Genomic DNA, 19,835 nt, shown 5'->3' on the forward strand with positions numbered 1-19,835 from the left:
CCGGGAGGGAGCGCAGCCCCTAGGCGGAGTTACTCCAGAGGAATCGCACTAAGCTGCAGGGGGCGCCTCTGGCGGCAGGAGGTGGGCTAAAGTCCCGTCCAGCGGGGTATGTTGGGGCGCTGTTCTCGACCGGGAGGGCAGGAGAAGCCTCTCCTTTCTCTTTTTCCTTTGCCTGCAGCTCTTCAAGGGTTAAAAGCACTGGAGAGGTTTGCTAGAGTGGCCGACAAGGGGGGGGGGGGTTGCATCTGCACTGGGGAAGAGAACAGGGAGGATTTTTGGGGTTGCAGCTGGAGAGAAAAGCCTCGCAGCGGCTGCAGCCGGATCCCGGGAAGCTTTACTCTCGAGTAAGTCATCATTGGAGTCCTGCTCTGGGCGACAAAAATGCTGCTCTCCTGTGGCTTGGAAGGGGTGGGGCTTAATATTTTAAAACGCGATTTTCTGATTTAAGCTTTCATTCTTTAGCTCCCGCGGTGTCCCTTGCAGGGCCTGAAAGGCGGGATCTGCGGTTTGCAAAATGGGAATAAAATTCTCCCCCAGAGAGGCCGGAGGGAGGCCTAGGTGGGATCCCGGGGGAGGGATCCTTCGTGCCCGGGGGCTGCCCAAAGACCTCGCCTTTTGCCCGGTGCTCCCCCTCCCCCATCTGCAGTTTCTGGGGATGGGGTATTTAGATTATTTTATTTATTTACCTTAATTATGGTCCCTCCTTTAGTGGGATGCTGCACAATCAATACTTTTAATAAACGATGCACTAGATTTTGGGTAGGAGAATCGACCAGAAGTCTGAAAAACGGTATTGATGGAAAGGATACATTTTTTAAAAAGTTGTATTACGTTTAGAGCAAAAAAGGGAAAGCAGGCGGGGAAAGGGAAGAGGGGAAAATAAAGGGGAATAAGAGAATATTACATTCTACATGCCATAATACGAAAAATGATTCAAAAAAGATTCAAGATACATAGAGATAAGAAACAAGTATTGCAAGTCTTGGCTTACATATTGCTGGGTCCATCATTATCCTTACAACTTATATGAGGCAGATAAAAAAGAAGCAACTATTTTCATTGGATATCAGTCAAATATCAAGAAGGGATTTAGACAGAGGTATCGAGCAAGGCATAGACCGGTTCCCAAAGGTTTTTAGCATCGTGTAAAGCAGGGGTGTCAAACATGCAGCCCAGGGGCCAAATCAGGCCCCTGGAGGGCTCCTATCAGGCTCCTGAGAAACTGGCTATCATCTGCTTCCTTCTTCCTCTTGCTTCCTTCTGCATCACAGTTTGCTTTGCAAGGCTTGCCCAATTGCATAGGAGCTACAGTGCAAAGCCTCTCTTTTCTCAGTTGGCTGAGGCTCCTCCCTTGGAGAGGAAGAGGGGATGGAAGAGCTTGTTTTCTCAGTCTCTCTCAATTGCACCACAGAGCTATAGAGCCAAGCCTCTCTTCCTTCCCCCTCCTGGTCCCCTGGGGAAAGAAGGAAAGAGCCAGAGTTTCCTTTGCCCAGTTCCCTGGATCCCAAGGGAGAGATACAAAGAAAGCACCTTTAATACCAACAGGTGCTAATGTTTTAAGAATGTTTCAAGGGTTTTTAAAAAAATATATATCTTTAATTGTATTTGTCTGTGTCTTTTATAAAGTTGATATCTCTGCTACCTAATCTTAAATAGGTATACATGTGGCCTGACCCAAGCTGACATGGCCCGGCCCAACAAGAACTCATTTATATTAGATCCGGCCCTAATTTCAAATGAGTTCGACACCCCTGATGTAAAGTCTTGCCTCTCAGCAAAGAACAGGAGTCCATTTCAGCTGTCTCTAGTATTTTCCCAACTAATTCCTGTTTAGCAGGGAGTTCTTGATGTTTCCATTTTTGAGCCATCAATATCCTTTCTGCTGTATTGATGCTGCTGTATTAACCCGAGCAGTCGAGTTAAAACGGATAAAAGGAAGTACTTCTTCACCTAAATGGTGATTAACATGTGGAATTTACTGCCACAGGAGATGGTGGCATCTGCAAGCATAGCCAGCTTCAAGAAGGGGTTAGATAAAAATATGGAGCAGAGGTCCATCAGTGGCTATTATGGCTTCTTTTATGTTCTTATGATGTGTGCCATTAGATGTTTTGTACCTTTGGGGTAGTCACTGGAATATATTATATTCAATAGAAAATAGTTCTGGCTTAAATTGAGTTTGTATTTTCAATATCTTCTGCAATAGCTCATGTACCATCTCCCAGTAATTTTTAATAATGTTACAGGACCACCACATATGGTAAAAAAGTTCCCAGCTGAGAATTACATTTCTAACATTTGTTAGATACCTTAACATACATTTGAGACAGTTTTTTTCAGGCATCACATACCACCTATACAACATTTTATAAACATTTTATTTGAAAGTAACCGCCTTAGTTAATTTTATGTTACATTTCCATTAAGCCTCCCAACTCCTCTATAGCAATATTGTGGCCTATATTCCTCGCTCATTTAATCATACGATCTTTTATAGCCTCATCTTGCATTTTTATTTGTGATAGGAACGAATATAGCTTCGCAATCAGTTTCTCTTGAGGTCCTAACATTATCTTATCCAAGTCATATTGTTCAGTGGAAAAACCAACTACAAGTTTATCTTTGGTATATCTAGACTCAATTTGTAATCTCAACCACCACTTCATATTAATATTCAAAGACTCTAGTTCTTCTTTAGATTTCAGTTCTTTTTTTTTCTCTCCAAAAGTTCTTCATATCGTGTTTTGAGTTAATAGATATGGTTGAATAAAAGCTTCAACTGGCGAGACCCATTTTGGAATCTTTTGATACACCTTTGGTTTCAACCCAAACTCATGTTGAATAGAGAGATTTTTGCAGCAAGTGGTTTTTAAAGTAAGAGTGACCTTCTAGTCTTTGATACCATAAATATGAATGCCGTTTCATGGTAAGGTCATGCCTTTCTAAAAGTAATAGTCTTTTGTCATTTAACAACATCCCATCTCTCACCCAAATCAATACACAAGCTCTATAGTATGTTGCCAATCTGGTAGTGCAGAGCCTGCCCTTTCTTTTGAGTCCTGCAAAACTTTCAGTTTAATTCTTGGTTTTTTATTCTGCCAAATATATACAGAGATCAGTTTATTTAATTCTTGAAAAAATCTCAGATAACAAAATTGGAGAGCCAGTTTGGTGTAGTGGTTAAGTGTGCAGTCTCTTATCTGGGAGAACCGGGTTTGATTCCCCACTCCTCCACTTGCACCTGCTAGCATGGCCTTGGGTCAACCTTAGCTCTGGCAGAGGTTGTCCTTGAAAGGGCAGCTGCTATGAGAGCCCTCTCAGCCCCACCCACCTCACAGGGTGTCTGTTGTGGGGGAGGAAGGAAAAGGAGATTGTAGGCCACTCTGATCCTCTGTCCTTGAAAGGGCAGCTGCTGTGAGAGCCCTCTCAGCCCCACCCACCTCACAGGGTGTCTGTTGTGGGGGAGGAAGGGAAAGAGATTGTAGGCCACTCTGAGCCTCTGTCCTTGAAAGGGCAGCTGCTGTGAGAGCCCTCTCAGCCCCACCCACCTCACAGGGTGTTTGTTGTGGGGGAGGAAGGGAAAGGAGATTGTAGGCCACTCTGAGACTCTGTCCTTGAAAGGGCAGCTGCTGCGAGAGCCCTCTTAGTCCCACCCACCTCACAGGGTGTCTGTTGTGGGGGAGGAAGGGAAAGGAGATTGTGAGCCGCTCTAAGACTCTTCAGAGTGGAGGGCGGGATGTAAATCCAATATCTTCATCTACTTCACAGGGTGTCTGTTGTGGGGGAGGAAGGTAAAGGAGATTGTGAGCTGCTCTGAGACTCTTCGGAGTGGAGGGCGGGATATAAATCCAATATCTTCTTCATTTTCTAATTTGAAATAAGAATAACAGTCTTGGAAAGAAAGTAGGAATCCAGTTGCCTCTTAAAGACCAACAAAGTTTCAATCGTGTGCTAAAAGGACACTTCATCAGATGAGGAATCAGGCACAGTGAGCAGAGCTACATATAGCTGGTGGGCAGTGGTTTAGAATGCAAAATGGTACAAATTTAAGGTCCAACGACAGAATAGTAAAATTAGCAAATTGAGCAAACCTTTGATCTGGGTAACATGAGTGTTAGAAACCAATAAAACAGTAACATGTCAAAATGTGAGAATGTCTGTTAATCACTCTATTGTTATAAGCCTGGGCATTTCTTTCTCAGGCATATAACAATATAATGGCCAGGCAAACACAGTGATTTAGACCACATACCCTAATGATGCATCCAAGTAACTTTATGAAGCTCTTTGTCCAGCACTACCCTGTTGCTTGCTTAGAAAAGCCCTCTTGAATCATTCAGTTTTGCTCCGCCTGCAGAAAGCCAGGATAGGGGGTTCCTCCCTTACCCCTCCGGAGGCAGACCATTCATGGGAACCACAATGGAGAAGGGACTTGTCCAGGCCAGCCATTGGAGGGAGGCAGAGCTCCCTCTAGCTCCCAAGAGCCCTGGTTGCTCTGCACCAGCTGGAGTTTCTGAACTGGTTTTGTGGGGAAGCCAATCTACAGTGCATTGATCTAGTCCAGTCTCCGTGTCACTGTGACATGGATCCTGGGGGCCAGATTAGCTGTATCAAGGGAAGGGGCCATTCTTTGAGCTAGGAGCTGGGAGAAAGCCCTTTTTGCAACTGCATTAACTTACTTCTCCAGCAATAATGTTGGGTCTGGTATAATGCTGACACTCTTAACCAGGGGTGGCCAAACTTCTTAACATAAGAGCCACATAGAATAAACATCAGATGTTTGAGAGCCACAAGACAAGGAGGGAAGGGAGGAAATAGATGGGGAAGGAGGAAATCGAGGTGGAGGGGAGGTGGAAAGAAAGCAGCTTTAAATGCATTCTCAAAGTCACTGGCTGACTTGGCTTGGAGAAGATATTGATATTGGATTTATATCCCGCCCTCCACTCCAAAGAGTCTCAGAGCGGCTCGCAATTTCCTTTACCTTCCTCCCCCACAACAGTCACCCTGTGAGGTGGGTGGGGCTGGAGAGGGCTCTCACAGCAGCTGCCCTTTCAAGGACAACCTCTGCCAGAGCTATGGCTGATCCAAGGCCATGCTAGCAGGTGCAAGTGGAGGAGTGGGGAATCAAACCCGGTTCTCCCAGATAAGAGTTTGCACACTTAACCACTACACCAAACCAGCTCTCTGGTTTTAAAGAGACAAACGCCTTCTCCAAGCTGGCAGATGAGGTGGTGGAGGCTTCAAGAGCCACACAATATATGTGAAAGAGCCACATGTGGCTTCTGAGCCACAGTTTGACCATCCCTGCTCTTAACTGAGTCAGTGAAGCTTAGCTGAGAATCATCCCACCAGCAGCCCCTGTGCCCTGACCTGGAGAGACCTGAGGGCTCTTCTCCCTTCCCCTCTGCTGGCTGACCTATTTTGCGGACAAGATCGCATCATTCCGCCTCGACCTCCCCGTCAACTTTGAGACAGTTAACGCAACCGAGGCCCTGAGCATGTCTTCGGATCATATTCTGGACGGTTTCAGCCCCCTCAGCCTGGAGGAAGTTGACAGGATCCTCTTATCTGCCCGCCCAACAACTTGTAAATTGGACCCATGCCCTTCCTGGCTTATTAAATCCTGCCAGGGGGATCTCAGATATCCTATACGGGATATCATAAACAGATCCCTGATGGAAGGGCTTTTTCCAGCGCCACTTAAAGAGGCTATGGTCCGTCCCCTCCTAAAAAAACCATCTTTAGACCCGGCCCAATTGGCACACTATAGGCCGGTCTCAAATTTGCCCTTCCTGGGCAAACTTATTGAGAGGGCAGTGGCGAGGCAGCTACAGACTTTCCTGGAGGACGCTTCCATCCTTGACCCACTTCAGTCCAGCTTTCGCCCAGGTCACGGGACGGAGACGGTGTTGGTTGCCCTGGTGGATGACCTTCAACGGCATCTGGATCGGGTTGGCTCGGCAGTGCTGCTGCTGTTGGACCTATCGGCGGCGTTCGATACGGTCGACCATCGACCATTGGTTACTGACTTGCCGCCTCGCCGACGCGGGGATTCAGGGGCTGGCCTTGCAGTGGCTTTCCTCCTTCCTTGAAGGTCGGGGACAAAGGGTCGCGATTGGGGGGGAACTATCCCGGAGGCACACACTTAATTGTGGAGTGCCCCAGGGAGCAGTTCTCTCCCCGATGTTATTTAACATCTATATGCGACCTCTTGCCCAGATTGCCCGAAGGTATGGGCTGGGGTGTCACCAGTATGCTGATGACACCCAGCTCTATCTACTTATGGACGGCCGACCGGTCTGCGCCCCAGAAAATCTAGACCGGGCGCTACAGGCCGTGGCTGAGTGGCTCAGACTGAGTGGACTGAGACTGAATCCTGCGAAGACAGAGGTCCTTTGTTTGGGCCGTCGAGAACCGGGGGGGGGGGGGGAAATGCCCCTGCCAGCTTTTGACGGTGCGCCGCTGATGGCGGCGGACAGGGTCAAGAGCCTGGGGGTGCTACTAGAGCTGTCCCTAAAGATGGAGGCTCAGATAGCAACCACTGCCAAGTCCGCGTTTTTTCATCTTAGACGGGCAAGGCAGTTGGCCCCCTTCCTGGACCGTGATGACCTAGCAACAGTGATCCATGCTACGGTCACCTCGAGGTTGGATTACTGTAATGCCCTCTACATGGGGCTGCCCCTGTGCCGGACCCGGAAATTGCAGCTGGTGCAGAATGCCGCGGCCCGGCTGTTATTGGGCCTCCCAAGGTGGGGGCACATTCTGCCGGGTCTTCGGGCTTTGCACTGGCTCCCAATAACATACCGAGTCCGGTACAAGGTGCTGGTCATTACCTTTAAAGCCCTATATGGCCTGGGACCTGCCTACCTGAGGGACCGTCTCTCCCCACATGTTCCCCAGAGAGTACTGAGGTCTGGGACTCAAAACCTTCTCACCATCCCCGGGCCTAAGGAAGTCCGTCTCAAGACAACCAGAGACAGGGCCTTTTCTACAATGGCCCCTACATGGTGGAACCAGCTACCGGAAGAGGTGAGGGCCCTGCGGGATCTTACTCAGTTCTGCAGGGCCTGTAAGACAACCCTCTTCCGGTTAGCCTACGCCTGACTGGATAAATGTAGCTTATTAAACTTCTGTGAATTATACTGTAGAGTTTTAATGTTAAGAATTTAAGGTTTTAGGTTTTTAAATGCTTTGACTTTTTAAATGTAATAACTTTGTACTTTGTTTTATTGTTTTATCGTTTGCTGTGAGCCGCCCTGAGCCATTTTATGGGAAGGGCGGGGTATAAGTTATAGAATAAATAAATAAAATAAATAAAATCTGCAGTGGTTAAGCCCTTCCCAGTCACTTTGTCCTGGGTTCCAGTTTACCTTGAGAGGCACCCACTTGGCAGACTGGTCCCAGAAATTGGAGGCCAAGCTCAAGACATCCACAGCAGATTTTTGAAGGACCAAACAAACATCTGTTTAAAATCTTAATATTTAATATAACATAAACACAATGACATTAATGCTGATCCACAAAGTACAACACAAAGCAATCAGATGTTGTGGCACGCCCATGCATTTTAAATCGATCCATAGTTTTTCATGATCTACACCAGGGGTGGGGAACCTTTTTTCTGCCAAGGGCCATTTGAATATTTATAACATCATTCGCGGGCCATACAAAATTATCAACTTAAAAAACAGTGCTCCGCCAAGAGAGAATGATTCAGGCTGGCAAAATTAATGCAAATAATTATTTTTCTATTTGAAGTTGTGTGGGGTGAGCCTAATTTGGCCCACCTCCCTGACCTGCTGCCCTAGGCAAATGCATAGGTCTAGCAGCAGGAACTCAGTAGCATATTAGACCACATCCCCACATATTAGCATATTAGGCCACACCATTTGGGAGAATCAAGTGCAAATTGCTGGTGATAGCTGGCTCGCACCCCCACCCCTGTTACCCCCTCCCTCCATCCCTTCATGCAAAAACTGCAGCTGTTCCCAGCGACCTTTAAAGGCACTTATATACCCCAGCAGCAGTCCTTCACAATGCCCACCACTCAGGCTCCGCAGAGAGAGAGAGAGGAAGAAAGAAGGGAAGGAAGGAATGGAAATAAAGAAATTGAGGGAAGAAAGGGAAATGAAATTGAGGGAAGAAATGGTAATAAAGGAAAATAATGGTGGGAAGAAAGGAAAGTGAAATGGGGGAAGAAAGGAAAATAAAGGTGAATAAAGAAATGGAATAAAGGGGGATTAAAGGGAAATAAATGTGGGGGAAGAAAGGGAAATAAAAGGAGAAGAAAAGGAAATAAATGGGGAAGAAAGGGAAATAAAGGGAAATAAAGGGGAGAAGAAATGGAAAGAAAGCAAAATAAAAGGGGGAAGAAAGAGAAATAAAGAAATGGGGGGAAGAAGGGGGAAAGAAAGAAAGGGGGATAGAAAGGGGAATTAAGGGAAACAAAGAATGAAAGCGAAATAAAGAAATGAGGGGGGGGGGGAATTGCCTGAACTGTGACAGTGACTTTTCCAGGCCCCACAATGATCCTGGCTGGCAAGCCAGGCCCCAGGGAGGCTGCCACACAGCGTGGCTGGGCCCTGCAATCCCTGCTGGCCAGCTGGGCCCAGGGAGGCCACTGCACAGCGTGGCTGGGCCCCATGATCCTCACCAGCCAGCCAGGTCCCAGGGAGGCCGCCACGTGGCTTGGCCCAGCCCAGCAATCCCCAAAGGCCAGTCCAAGGGATCTCGAGGCCTGACATTCCCCACCCCTGATCTACACAGTCAAAAGCTTATCGGTAATCTATGGAACACAAGCTGATTTTCTTCTGAGATTCTCTTATATGCTCCAAAAACCTTATCTCCAATGCTTTTGCCTTTTCTGAATCCAGCCTGAATATCTGGCATTTTTCATTCCACAAATGGTAACAGACTTTGTTGTAACACCATAAGCATCTCTTTGGTACCACAGAAAATGAATGTGAAGGTCCAGTTGTTGCTGCAGACTTTGATGTCTCCTTTTGTTGGAATTGGAGTGTAAATTGAGCATTCCCAGCCTGTGGGCCATGACTTCCCCCCCATATTTGTTAGCATGTTAGCATCACCCAAGCCAGAGAGGGAGTCCTGGCCTGAGGCCAAGGCCAGGCTGAGAGGCCCTCAGAAAGAAACTGGAAGGGGCCAGATCCCAGTTTCTCAAGTTGCAGCCTTTACAACACACTTCCCCCCTGGATAGGGTTACAGGCAGGCTGACTCTGTGCTTCTAGGAAAGGCAGGAATGCCTGGCTGATTCAGACTTGGCTGCACATTAGACAATAGACAGGCCCAGCTAAAGTGCAGAGAATGGCTCAGAAATCGAAAGGAACTGGCTCTGAACTTGAGAAAGGCAGCCCTACACTGCAGGGTTGGTTTTCTCATCGTTTGTTACTCCCCCCTAACTAATGGCACCTTTCCTAGAAACTGTGAGTATCCCCCTTTAAACTCTGAGGATCATGGGATGAGCTCCTGGCTCCCCCCCCCCCCGCCCCCCAAAATGTGTATTTTGGGGAGGCTGAAAACCAGCTCTTTCTGGCTCTGTCCAGAACTGCTCTGAGTGCAGTAGAAGGACTGGATATCCTGATAACTTCTTGCATGTAATCGTCAAGAGCAGAGCATCAAAAGAGCTGCATGGCAAGGCAAAACGGAACAGTAAGGGAATGATTATTTGCCACTTTTCCCCTTAAAGTACATGTGGGGAGTCCATGGGGAGGAGGGACAGGCAGGATATAAAAACAGCTCTGTGGGAGGGCCTGGCAGGGATAAGATGTGTCGGGATTCTCAGACTGGGAGGAAAGAAGATGTGATAAAAGAAATACACCTTGAGCAGTGCCTGATGGCTGGCTTGGCTCCTTGCCTGGGTGCTGATTGAAGCTCTTCCTTTATTCCAGCAGCAGGTGTAGAGGAGACAGCTGGGGAATTCCAGGGGTTCTCTTTGGAAATTGCCATGCATGAAGAAGCCATAGGAAACCTGGGAGATGGAGATGGACCACAGCGGCAGGAGGGAAGCCATGCAGGTAAGAGGAGGGAGAAGCCCATGGATTTCTCCATGAAATCCCAGTCCAAAAAAGAAAGGTCAGTCAAAAAGAGAAGGAACAAGGGCTGCCATCCTCACCAGAGAATGCGCTGAAGGGGAAATGAAAATGCAGGCGAGGCCTTTGCAAAGACCTTCAGTCAGGGAATGAATGTCATTTTGCAGATGCCAGTTCCCTCAAGAGAGAAACCGTATAATTGCTTGCAGTGCAGAAAGAGCTTCAGTCAGAACAGAATAGAACAGAGCAAGGAAGTCACATAGCTGGGGAACCTGCATGGCCGGATTAAACCCTGTGGAGGCTGCTAGGCAGTTGAAATCTCGGGGCCGCCCTCACAAATTATATCTGAGTTGGAGCACCCACCCCACTGCCCATGCCCCCCGCTGCAGCCTGCAGGCACCGGTGGCTAAAAAGGCAAATGCAATATTGGGCTGTATCAACAGAAGTATAGTGTCCCCATCACATGAAGTGATGGTATCGCTTTGCTCTGCTCTGGTAAAACCTCACCTAGAGTATTGTGTTCAGTTTTGGGCACCACATTTAAAGAAGGATATAGACAAGCTGGAACGGGTCTGAAAGAGGGTGACAAAGATGGTGAGGGGTCTGGAGACCAAGTCCTAGGAGGAAAGGCCGAAGAAACTGGGCATGTTTAGCCTGGAGAGGAGATGGCTGAGAGGTGATAGGATCACCATCTTTGAGTACTTGAAGGGCTGTCATATAGAGGAGGGTGTGGAATTGTTTTCTGTTTCCCCAGAAGGTAGAACAAGAACCAACAGGTTGAAATTAAATCAAAAGAGTTTCCAGCTCAACATTAGGAAGAACCTCCTGACCGTTAGAGCAGTTCCTCAGTGGAACAGGATTCCTTGGGAGGTGGTGGGCTCTTCTTCCTTGGAGGTTTTTAAACAGAGGCTAGATGGCCATCTGACAGCAATGCAGATCCTGTAAATTTAGGGGGGGGGGAAGTTGCTGGAAATAGGAGAGGGGGGGAAAGGTATTTGTGAATTTCCTGCATTGTGCAGGGGGTTGGACTAGATGACCCTAGAGGTACCTTCCAACTCTATGATTCTATGATAAGAGGCACATAGAATAAATGTCAGATGTTTGAGAGCCACAAGACATGAATATCAGATGTTTGAGCGCTGCAAGACAAGAAGGAATTGGTGGTATTTGTGTATTTCCTGCGTTGTGCAGGGGGTTGGACTAGATGACCCTAGAGATACCTTCCAACTCTATGATTCTATGATAAGAGGCACATAGAATAAATGTTAAATGTTTGAGAGCCACAAGACATGAATATCAGATGTTTGAGAGCTGCAAGACAAAGGAATGAAGGAAGGAAAGAAAATAGATGAAGGGAGGGGGGTGGAAAGAAAGCAACTTTAAATGCATTCTCCAAGCTATTGGGTGGCTTGGTTTGGGGAAGTGATTTAAAGAAAGAAATGCCTTCTCCAAGCAGGCCGATGGGGCAGAGGGGGGCTTTGAGAGCCACACCATATGTATGAAAGAGCCACACGTGGCTCCCGAACCACAGTTTGGCCACCGCTGCTATAAAGTAAAATTAACACAATCCTTTTGAGGGCATCAGTATCACCTGTCTTGTGTGGATTCAGCTCAGCTGGCCAAAACAGATGTCATGAAAGAACCATGCTGCCTTATTTTTAAAGTGTGTAATACACTTTTTAAAAAGTGGTTAATACAAATCTGATCTCAAATCAGTGGGGCAATAGAGTTTATCAAAATATAAGAAGCCAGCATGGTGACAATGTTGGATGTACAGTGGAGCAGAGAATGTCAAAGGTGGAAAGCTCAGCAGAACCATAGTGGCAGATGTACTGCAAAGCAAACGGGATACAGTTGCTGGAAATAGGAGAGGGGGGAAAAGCTGGGTGGAGGATAAGAACCAATAGAACGACTAAACGCATATAGTCAGAGGCATACAGTGGAGGGAGGGATCTCATAGGTGTACAGTGCAGTAGAACAAAGCTGTTACTACCCTCAAATCAGATTGATATCATCACCCAAAGTTTAGAAATATAACCGAGAAATTCAGAGGAGGAAGAAGAAGAGCAAGAACGGCTGGTACCAGAGCAGCTGGTTGGCTTGCACAGATTCAGCAGAGCTATGGATGTCAGCCTCCAGGTGAGATTTGGGGATCCCTTGGAATTGCAACTCATTTCCAGACTACAGAGATCAGTTATCATGGAGAAAATAGATGATTTGGAAGGTGGACTCAAAGGCATTGTAACCTGCTGAGGCCCCGGACTAAGCATTTATTCTAGCTTTCTATTGTACATCCTTTAGTAAACATAGATTTCAGGCTTCTTTGCATATTTTTAATTTGAAACACCTCTACATCCCCTGCTTTTAAAGATTCAGCACAGAAAAAAATCATTCAGAGTATAGAATACCACGAGGAGAAATGAGATAGTAGCACTAAACTGTACACAACTGAAAAGCCAAACTTTGCTAGGAATCTACATATGTACATATGTACACACACACCACCACCACCAATTTATTCTGCAGAAATACAACAGGAGTGTTCCCCAGCACGGTTGGATTCATCATTTGAAGCCCAGTCTCTTGGACCGCAGATCAGTATCAACCAGGGGCTTTTGAAACATTCTCTTTATATTATATTCTGTATGCTCTCTCTCTCTCGGCTTGACTTCGCAAACGAAGATTTAAGAAGGGTGCAGTAGTCCACGTCTGCTGCAGGCTCGCTGGTGGCTGACAAGACCAATGTGGGACAGGCAGATCCGGCCACAGTGGCTGCAGGGAAAAGTCTGATTTGGGGTTGGTGCTGTAGCAGTGCGATTCTTGAGGCAGGTGCATGCCTTTTCTTTGTTGTTATTTTTTGACCGCAAGTAAGGATGCCCGTTGACCGCGGCTAGCCAACTGGGGTGGGGGAGACGAGCTTTGTTTAGGCCACCTTTTCTAGGCCCCTCTCCATGTGGAGCAAGCAGTGCTGTCCCTAGATAAGGCTGCTTGGTCGTTCAGGGTGCTGCCGAAAGATGCTTTCGTCTCCGGGTCAGCATCAGGCGACCAATACCCTGAACCGCCTACATGCAGGATCGGGACTGCGGCTTCCAGTGGCATCTTCCACCTGCCGTTTCGCCCCTTGCCCATCGCTGCAGGACTTGGTGTGTTGTGGGTTGTGGATGTGGATATGCCCTTCAGGCCTGCGCAAAGGAATTTTTAGGTGAGGCACAGTGTGCGCAGTACTGGCTCCACCCTTTCACCTTGGGGTCATCTGCCATGGCCCAGTAAGCCGGGACGCCGGCAGCGAGTCCTCCAGGTGGGAGGTGTTACATTAACGAGCTCTATCTGCCCGGGTTTGATGTTAGAGTTTTCCTTCTCTTGGCTGACGAGGTCGGTGAGCCCAGCCTGCCCATCCAGTTATACCGCCGGACATTCGGTCGCACCATGACGTGGCAAACTCTGTGAGAAACGGGGGGGACCAGCGAGAAGGTGTTGCCACAGATGCAGTAATGCAGGAGAGGCCATTGCAGTGACCATCTGCCAGGCATAGCCGGACAGTGACCACGCGGCGTTCACTACACCGGGAAGGAGAGGCTATGTATTGCGCATACACTTTCCCTGGGGGGGGGGCAGGATACCCAAGAGGGAGCCCACCCCTCCCCCCCCAATTCTGTATGCAGTCAAGCAGGAATTTTGCAGCCGATGAAGGACTACTCGATAGACAACAAACTTTAGAGCCACAGTGACTTTCTATAGTGTTAAGGATGGGGTGCACTAATCTCTTCCGGCTCAGCCATTAGGAAGAACTTCCTGACCGGCTAGATGACCATCTGACAGCAATAAAGATCCTGTGAATTTAGGGGGAGGTATTTGTGAGTTTCCTGCATTGGGCAGGGGGTTGGACTAGATGACTCTGGAGGTCCCTTTCAACTCTATGATTCCTGACTGTTAGAGCAGTTCCTCAGTGGAACAGGCTTCCTCCTTGGGAGGTGGTGGGGTCTCCTTCCTTGGAGGTTTTTAAACAGAGGCTAGATGGCCATCTGATAGCAATAAAGATCCTGTGAATTTAGGGGGAGGTATTCGTGAGTTTCCTGCATTGGACAGGGGGTTGGACTAGATGACCCTGAAGGTCCCTTCCAACTCTATGATTCTATGATTCCTGACCATTAGAGCGGTTCCTCAGTGCAACAGGCTTCCTCCTTGGGAGGTGGTGGGCTCTACTTCCTTGGAGGTTTTTAAACAGAGGCTAGATGGCCGTCTGACAGCAATGAGGATCCTGTGAATTTAGGGGGAGGTATTTGTGAGTTTCCTGCTATAGCAGCGCCCGCCTCAAGGCCTCACTGGATCTCTATATTTTCGTCTCTTCGGGATATTTTACTTGTTCTGTTGATGGGACCACAGCAGCTTTGTTTATTCTTCCCACAAAATATATAGGCTCACGAGAACTTTAACTTAAACCACAGATTTATTGTAACAAAAAGTCTTAAACTGGGGATATGGGAGATATTTACATAGGCTAGTACGTTTGTTCTGTTGTTTCAGGCTTTACAATCACTTTTACTTTCTTGAGTCTTTCACAGTTACACGGTTCACAGTTTCCCTTCAACTCACTCTCTACCTCTAGCCAAGGTCTGGCCTCTTGGGATTGATGTGTCTAGTCTCACCCCTCGACTGAAGTCTCTCCTCTCAGCCCTTCTTGGTGTCTCAGACCCACATCCACTCCCTCAACCTCCTCACTAGATCTTCAGAGTGGTTCCTAGGTGTTTGTGACCGTTCCGGTCTTAACTGACTCACACACACACAGCCCTCTTGGCTGGTTTTGTCCAGCTGGCAGTCTCTGGAAGACTTCCCCGTCTCCGTCTCCAGCTTCTTCACAGGATCAGCTGCCCTCTCAGCCCTTCTGGCCGGCACTAACTGACCCTCTCAGTCCCTGTCAGGTCCCCACTGACAGACTTCTCTGACAGGCCTCCACTCTGTCAGACATCAACTGACTGAACTCCTGCCTCAGCAGTTTCTCTCCTTCAACTACTTCCCTCCCTGAGAGCTCTGAGCACTCTGCCCCCACCCTCAGGTCACCTGACGCAGCCCTGTGCGTCTTCAGTTTATGGTTAACCCATTGCTTTCCATCACACCTGCACTGGGCAGGGGGTTGGACTGGATGACCTTACAGCTCTATTATTCTATGCTAGCATAATGTCACAGCCTGTACTGTTCCGCCAGCATTATTGAGACCTTGTTTTGGACCTGTAAAAAGATATTCCTGCGCAAATTAGAACTGAAATTTTAAAAACTGCCATAAAAATCAACATCAAAATTAATTCTGAACATGAACTATAATCATCATCTTCTATCTATAGTAATAATCCTCTTGCGGACATTCCATGCACTCCAGAAATCATTGGCCCAACACAGCTCAGTCGGAGTCTCTGGCCTCCCATCGGCTGACTCCCCTACTCCTGCCTACTCAGGCTCTGAAATGCTGAACAAACTGCCAGAAGCAGTCTTAACCTCAGAGACTGCCACATCTAGACTTAGCTCTTCTCTGTCAACTGGCTTCAGAAAGGGCTGCAGAGCTCCTGTGGCCTCACAAAAGGCCCTATCAACAGCCCACACAGATGGCACTCACAGCCTCAGAAGGCCACTGCAATAGGCAGGGAGCCTGGCACCGCCTCAGAGGGCAAGGCTGTCCCACCTTTACTGTCTTTCACTCCCTCTCCCTCCTCCCCTCAGCCTCGCCTTTAGGGGAGAGACAGTGGCTCAGTGGTAGAGCACCTGCTTGGTAAGCAGAAGGTCCCAGGTTCAATCCCTGGCATCTTCAACTTAAAAGGGTTGGCACATTGCAGAGAGCTCTGGGATAGAGCAGAGAAGTGCTACAAGCGTGAGGTTTGTAGCTTAGCAGCTGGGGGAGTTGCTGAAAACTTTTGAGTTCATGTGAAGGGCTGAAGGTGAAGGTGATTGTTGCTGATTGATTCGGAGTGGCTGTGTTCCCCACCCTCTTTGCATTATTAAGCTGCACCTTGCCAGAGAGCTAAAGGGCTCTTGGCCTGTGGCTCTTAGTCTGGGGGCTGTGTAAGGACCAGGAACCCAGATTCCTTGTGTTCCCAATAAGATAAGTGGACTCTCCAGGCGGGGAGCCACATAAACAAACAGGGTTTAAAAGGGGACTGTATATTTTTAAAAAGCTATCATGAAGGTAGAATGCCAGCAGGGGGGTGGGGGCTTTCCAGTGTTTTGCACTGAGTGTCACATGTATGACTATCTGCCCACAGGACAGAAGTCTTGGGTGTGTGCTCGATGCAAGGAGCTCCTGGTCCTCAGAACGAGTTCGTACCCTTGAGGCCGAGGTGACTGACCTGGAAAAGCAGAGACAGTCAGTTAGGCACTCGGAGAAGACTCTTGGGGACGTGTTAGATGAGCCCCGCTCTGAACGTGGCAGCCCCGTTGCTGCCAGGGAGCATGAGGGTCAAGAGGGAACAGGACACCGGGCTGAGGATAAGGGGAATGCGCCCTCAGAAGGGACCTCTTCTTCAGTTGGTGAGCGGGAATCCTTTCATGCCAAGGAACCATCCCTGGGCAGGGAGACGGGGTGGGGGGGTCTTGGTAGTTGGTGATTCGATCCTTAGGTAAGTAGACAGCTGGGTGGCAAAACCGCGTACTGACCGTATGGTGACTTGCCTGCCTGGTGCGAAGGTAGCGGACATTATGCGTATAGTAGATAGGCTGATAGACAGTGCTGGGGAGGAGCCAGTGGTTGTGGTGCATGTTGGCACCAACGATGTGGGGAAATGCAGTTGTGAGGTCCTGGAGGAAAAATTTAGGCTGCTAGGCAGGAGACTTATGGCCAGGACCTCCAAGGTAGCCTTCTCAGAAGTGCTACCTGTTCCACGTGCAGGGCTGGAGAGACAGGCACAAATTAGAAGTCTCAATGTGTGGATGAGACAATGGTGTAAAGAGGAAGGGTTTAAGTTTGTTAGGCACTGGGATGCTTTCTGGAACAAGCAGGAGCTGTACAAAAAAGACAGTCTCCACTTGTCCCCAGATGAAACCAGACTGCTGGCACTTAAAATCAAAAAGGTGGCAGAGCAGTTTTTAAACTAAATCTTGGGGGAAAGCCGACAGGAGATGAAACGTCTCTGGTTTGAGAGGATTCATCTCAAAGAGATGAAGGGTTAGCTGTTACTTTTCTACCGGGTAATGGATCAGAGTTGTCCACTGAGATGGTGACAAACAGAATGGACTGCCTGCCAGAGCCTCGAGGCGGCAGGAGGAAGGTGGCAGGCCTAGCTTGCCTGGGAAATTATAGATGTTTGTACACCAATGCTGGAAGTGTTCAAAGTAAAATTGGTGAGTTGGAATGTTTAGTGTTGGGAGAAAACATAGACATTGTGGGAATTTCAGAAACTTGGTGGAATGAGGAGAATCAGTGGGACACAGTGATTCCTGGATATAAGTTATATCGGAAGGATAGGGAGGGAAGGGTTGGAGGTGGGGTGGCTCTGTATGTCAGAGAGGGCATATGGTCCAGTAAGATTGAGGTCAGAGAATTAGATTTTTTTCTAGAAATGCTTTGGGTTGAAATAGAGGGCCCAAGAGGAAATTTAACTATGGGAGTTTATCGCCCACCAAATCAAAAGATAGAGGACGACTATAATATGATGGAAGGCTTAAAGATAGTGGCTGGTGCAAAACCTGTCGTCATAGGTGATTTCAACTACCCTAAGATTGATTGGGTCAATATGTGTTCTGGATGAGAGAAAGAGATTGAGTTTCTAGATGCTCTCAATGACTGTGCTATGGAGCAGATGGACTCTGAACCTACCAGGGGTGGGGCGATCCTGGATTTGGTCCTTAGTAATGACCAAGACTTCGTGAGAGATGTAAAAGTGATTGCACCGCTTGGGAGCAGTGACCATAACGTTAAACTTTAAAAGGGGTAAATTCTCTGAGATGAGGAGGCATGTGAAGAGGAAACTGAAAGTAAAGGTAAATACAGTCAAAACTTGTGGGGAAGCTTGGAGGCTATTTAAAACTACAATCCTAGAAGCTCAGATAAAATATATACCACAAGTTAGGAAAGGCACAAACAGGTATAAGAAAAGGCTTGCATTGTTAACAAAGTAATGGAAGCTGTAAAAGGTAAGAAGGACTCCTTTAAGTGGTGGAAAGCTAGTCCAAGTGAGATTAATAAAAGGGAACACAGGCAGTGGCAAATCAAATGCAAGACTGTGATCAGGCAGGCAAAAAGGGACTATGAGGAGCATATTGCAAAAAACAAAGACCAACAATAAATTTTTTTTTCAAATATATTAGAAACAGGAAACCAGCCAGGGAGGCAGTGGGCCCTTGGATGACCAAGGTGTCAAAGGATTACTGAAGATGAAGAAGAAGATATTGGATTTATATCCCGCCCTCCACTCCGAAGAGTCTCAGAGCGGCTCACAATCTCCTTTACCTTCTTCCCCCACAACAGACACCCTGTGAGGTGGGTGGGGCTGGAGAGGGCTCTCACAGCAGCTGCCCTTTCAAGGACAACCTCTGCCAGAGCTATGGCTGACCCAAGGCCATGCTAGCAGGTGCAAGTGGAGGAGTGGGGAATCAAACCAGGTTCTCCCAGATAAGAGTCCTCAGACTTAACTACTACACCAAACTGGCTCTCTGAAGGAGGATAGGGAAATGGCTGAGAAGCTGAATGCATTTTTTGCCTCCGGCTTCATTGTGGAAGATGAGAAGTGTTTGCCTGCACCAGAACCACTTATATTGGAAGTTGTGTTGAAAGACCTGAGTCAGATTGAGGTGACAAGAGAGGAGCTCCTACAACTGACAGATGAATTAAAAACTAACAAGTCACCAGGTCCAGATGGCATACATCCAAGAGTTCTGAAAGAACTCCAAGTTGAACTTGTGGATCTTCTGACAAAAATATGTAATCTTTCATTGAAATCTGCCTCCGTTCCTGAGGACTGGAAGATAGCAAATGTCACCCCCATCTTTAAAAAGGGTTCCAGAGAAGATCTGGGAAACTACAGGCCAGTCAGTCTGACTTCAATACTGGGAAAGTTGGTAGAAACCATTATCAAGGACAGAATGAGTAGGCACACTGATGAACACAAGTTATTGAGGAAGACTCAGCATGGGTTCTGTAAGGGAAGATCTTGCCTCACTAACCATTTCTTTGAGGGGGTGAACAGACATGTGGACAAAGGAGACCAGATAGATATTGTTTACCTTGACTTCCAGAAAGCTTTTGATAAAGTTCCTCATCAAAGGCTCCTTAGAAAGCTTGAGTGTCATGGAGTAAAAGGACAGGTCCTCTTGTGGATCAAAAGCTGGCTAATTAATAGGAAGCAGAGAGTGAGTATAAATGGGCAGTCTTCGCAGTGGAGGACGGTAAGCAGTGGAGTGCCGCAGGGGTCAGTACTGGGTCCCATGCTCTTTAACTTGTTCATAAGTGATTTGGAGTTGAGAATAAGCAGTGAAGTGGCCAAATTTCAGATGACACTAAATTGTTCAGGGTGGTGAGAACCAGAGAGTATTGTGAGGCACTCCAAAGGGATCTGTTGAGGCTGGGTGAGCGGGCATCAATGTGGCAGATGAGGTTCAATGTGGCCAAGTGCAAAGTAATGCACATTGGGGCCAAGAATCCCAGCTACAAATACAAGTAGACGGGGTGTGAAGAGATCTTGGAGTCGTGGTAGATAACTCACTGAAAATGTCAAGACAGTGTGCGTTTGCAATAAAAAAGGCCAACGCCATGTTGGGAATTATTAGGAAGGGAATTGAAAACAAATCAGCCAGTATCATAATGCC

The 19,835-nt window shown here is 47.6% G+C and overlaps 1 protein-coding gene across 1 annotated transcript in view; it reads left to right on the forward strand.

The window, feature by feature from the left end:
* Positions 1-224: 224 nt before the first annotated feature.
* LOC132571098 (oocyte zinc finger protein XlCOF6-like) overlaps positions 225-19,835 on the forward strand; it is a 43,488-nt gene continuing 23,877 nt past the window's right edge. The window contains exons 1-2 of the mRNA XM_060237775.1: positions 225-344; positions 9,906-10,031. Coding sequence (XP_060093758.1) covers positions 9,962-10,031 — 70 coding nt within the window. The 5' untranslated portion in view covers positions 225-344; positions 9,906-9,961. The remainder of the gene's footprint in view (positions 345-9,905; positions 10,032-19,835) is intronic.

Source organism: Heteronotia binoei, chromosome 5, assembly GCF_032191835.1.
Source record: "Heteronotia binoei isolate CCM8104 ecotype False Entrance Well chromosome 5, APGP_CSIRO_Hbin_v1, whole genome shotgun sequence".
NCBI lineage: Eukaryota > Metazoa > Chordata > Lepidosauria > Squamata > Gekkonidae > Heteronotia > Heteronotia binoei.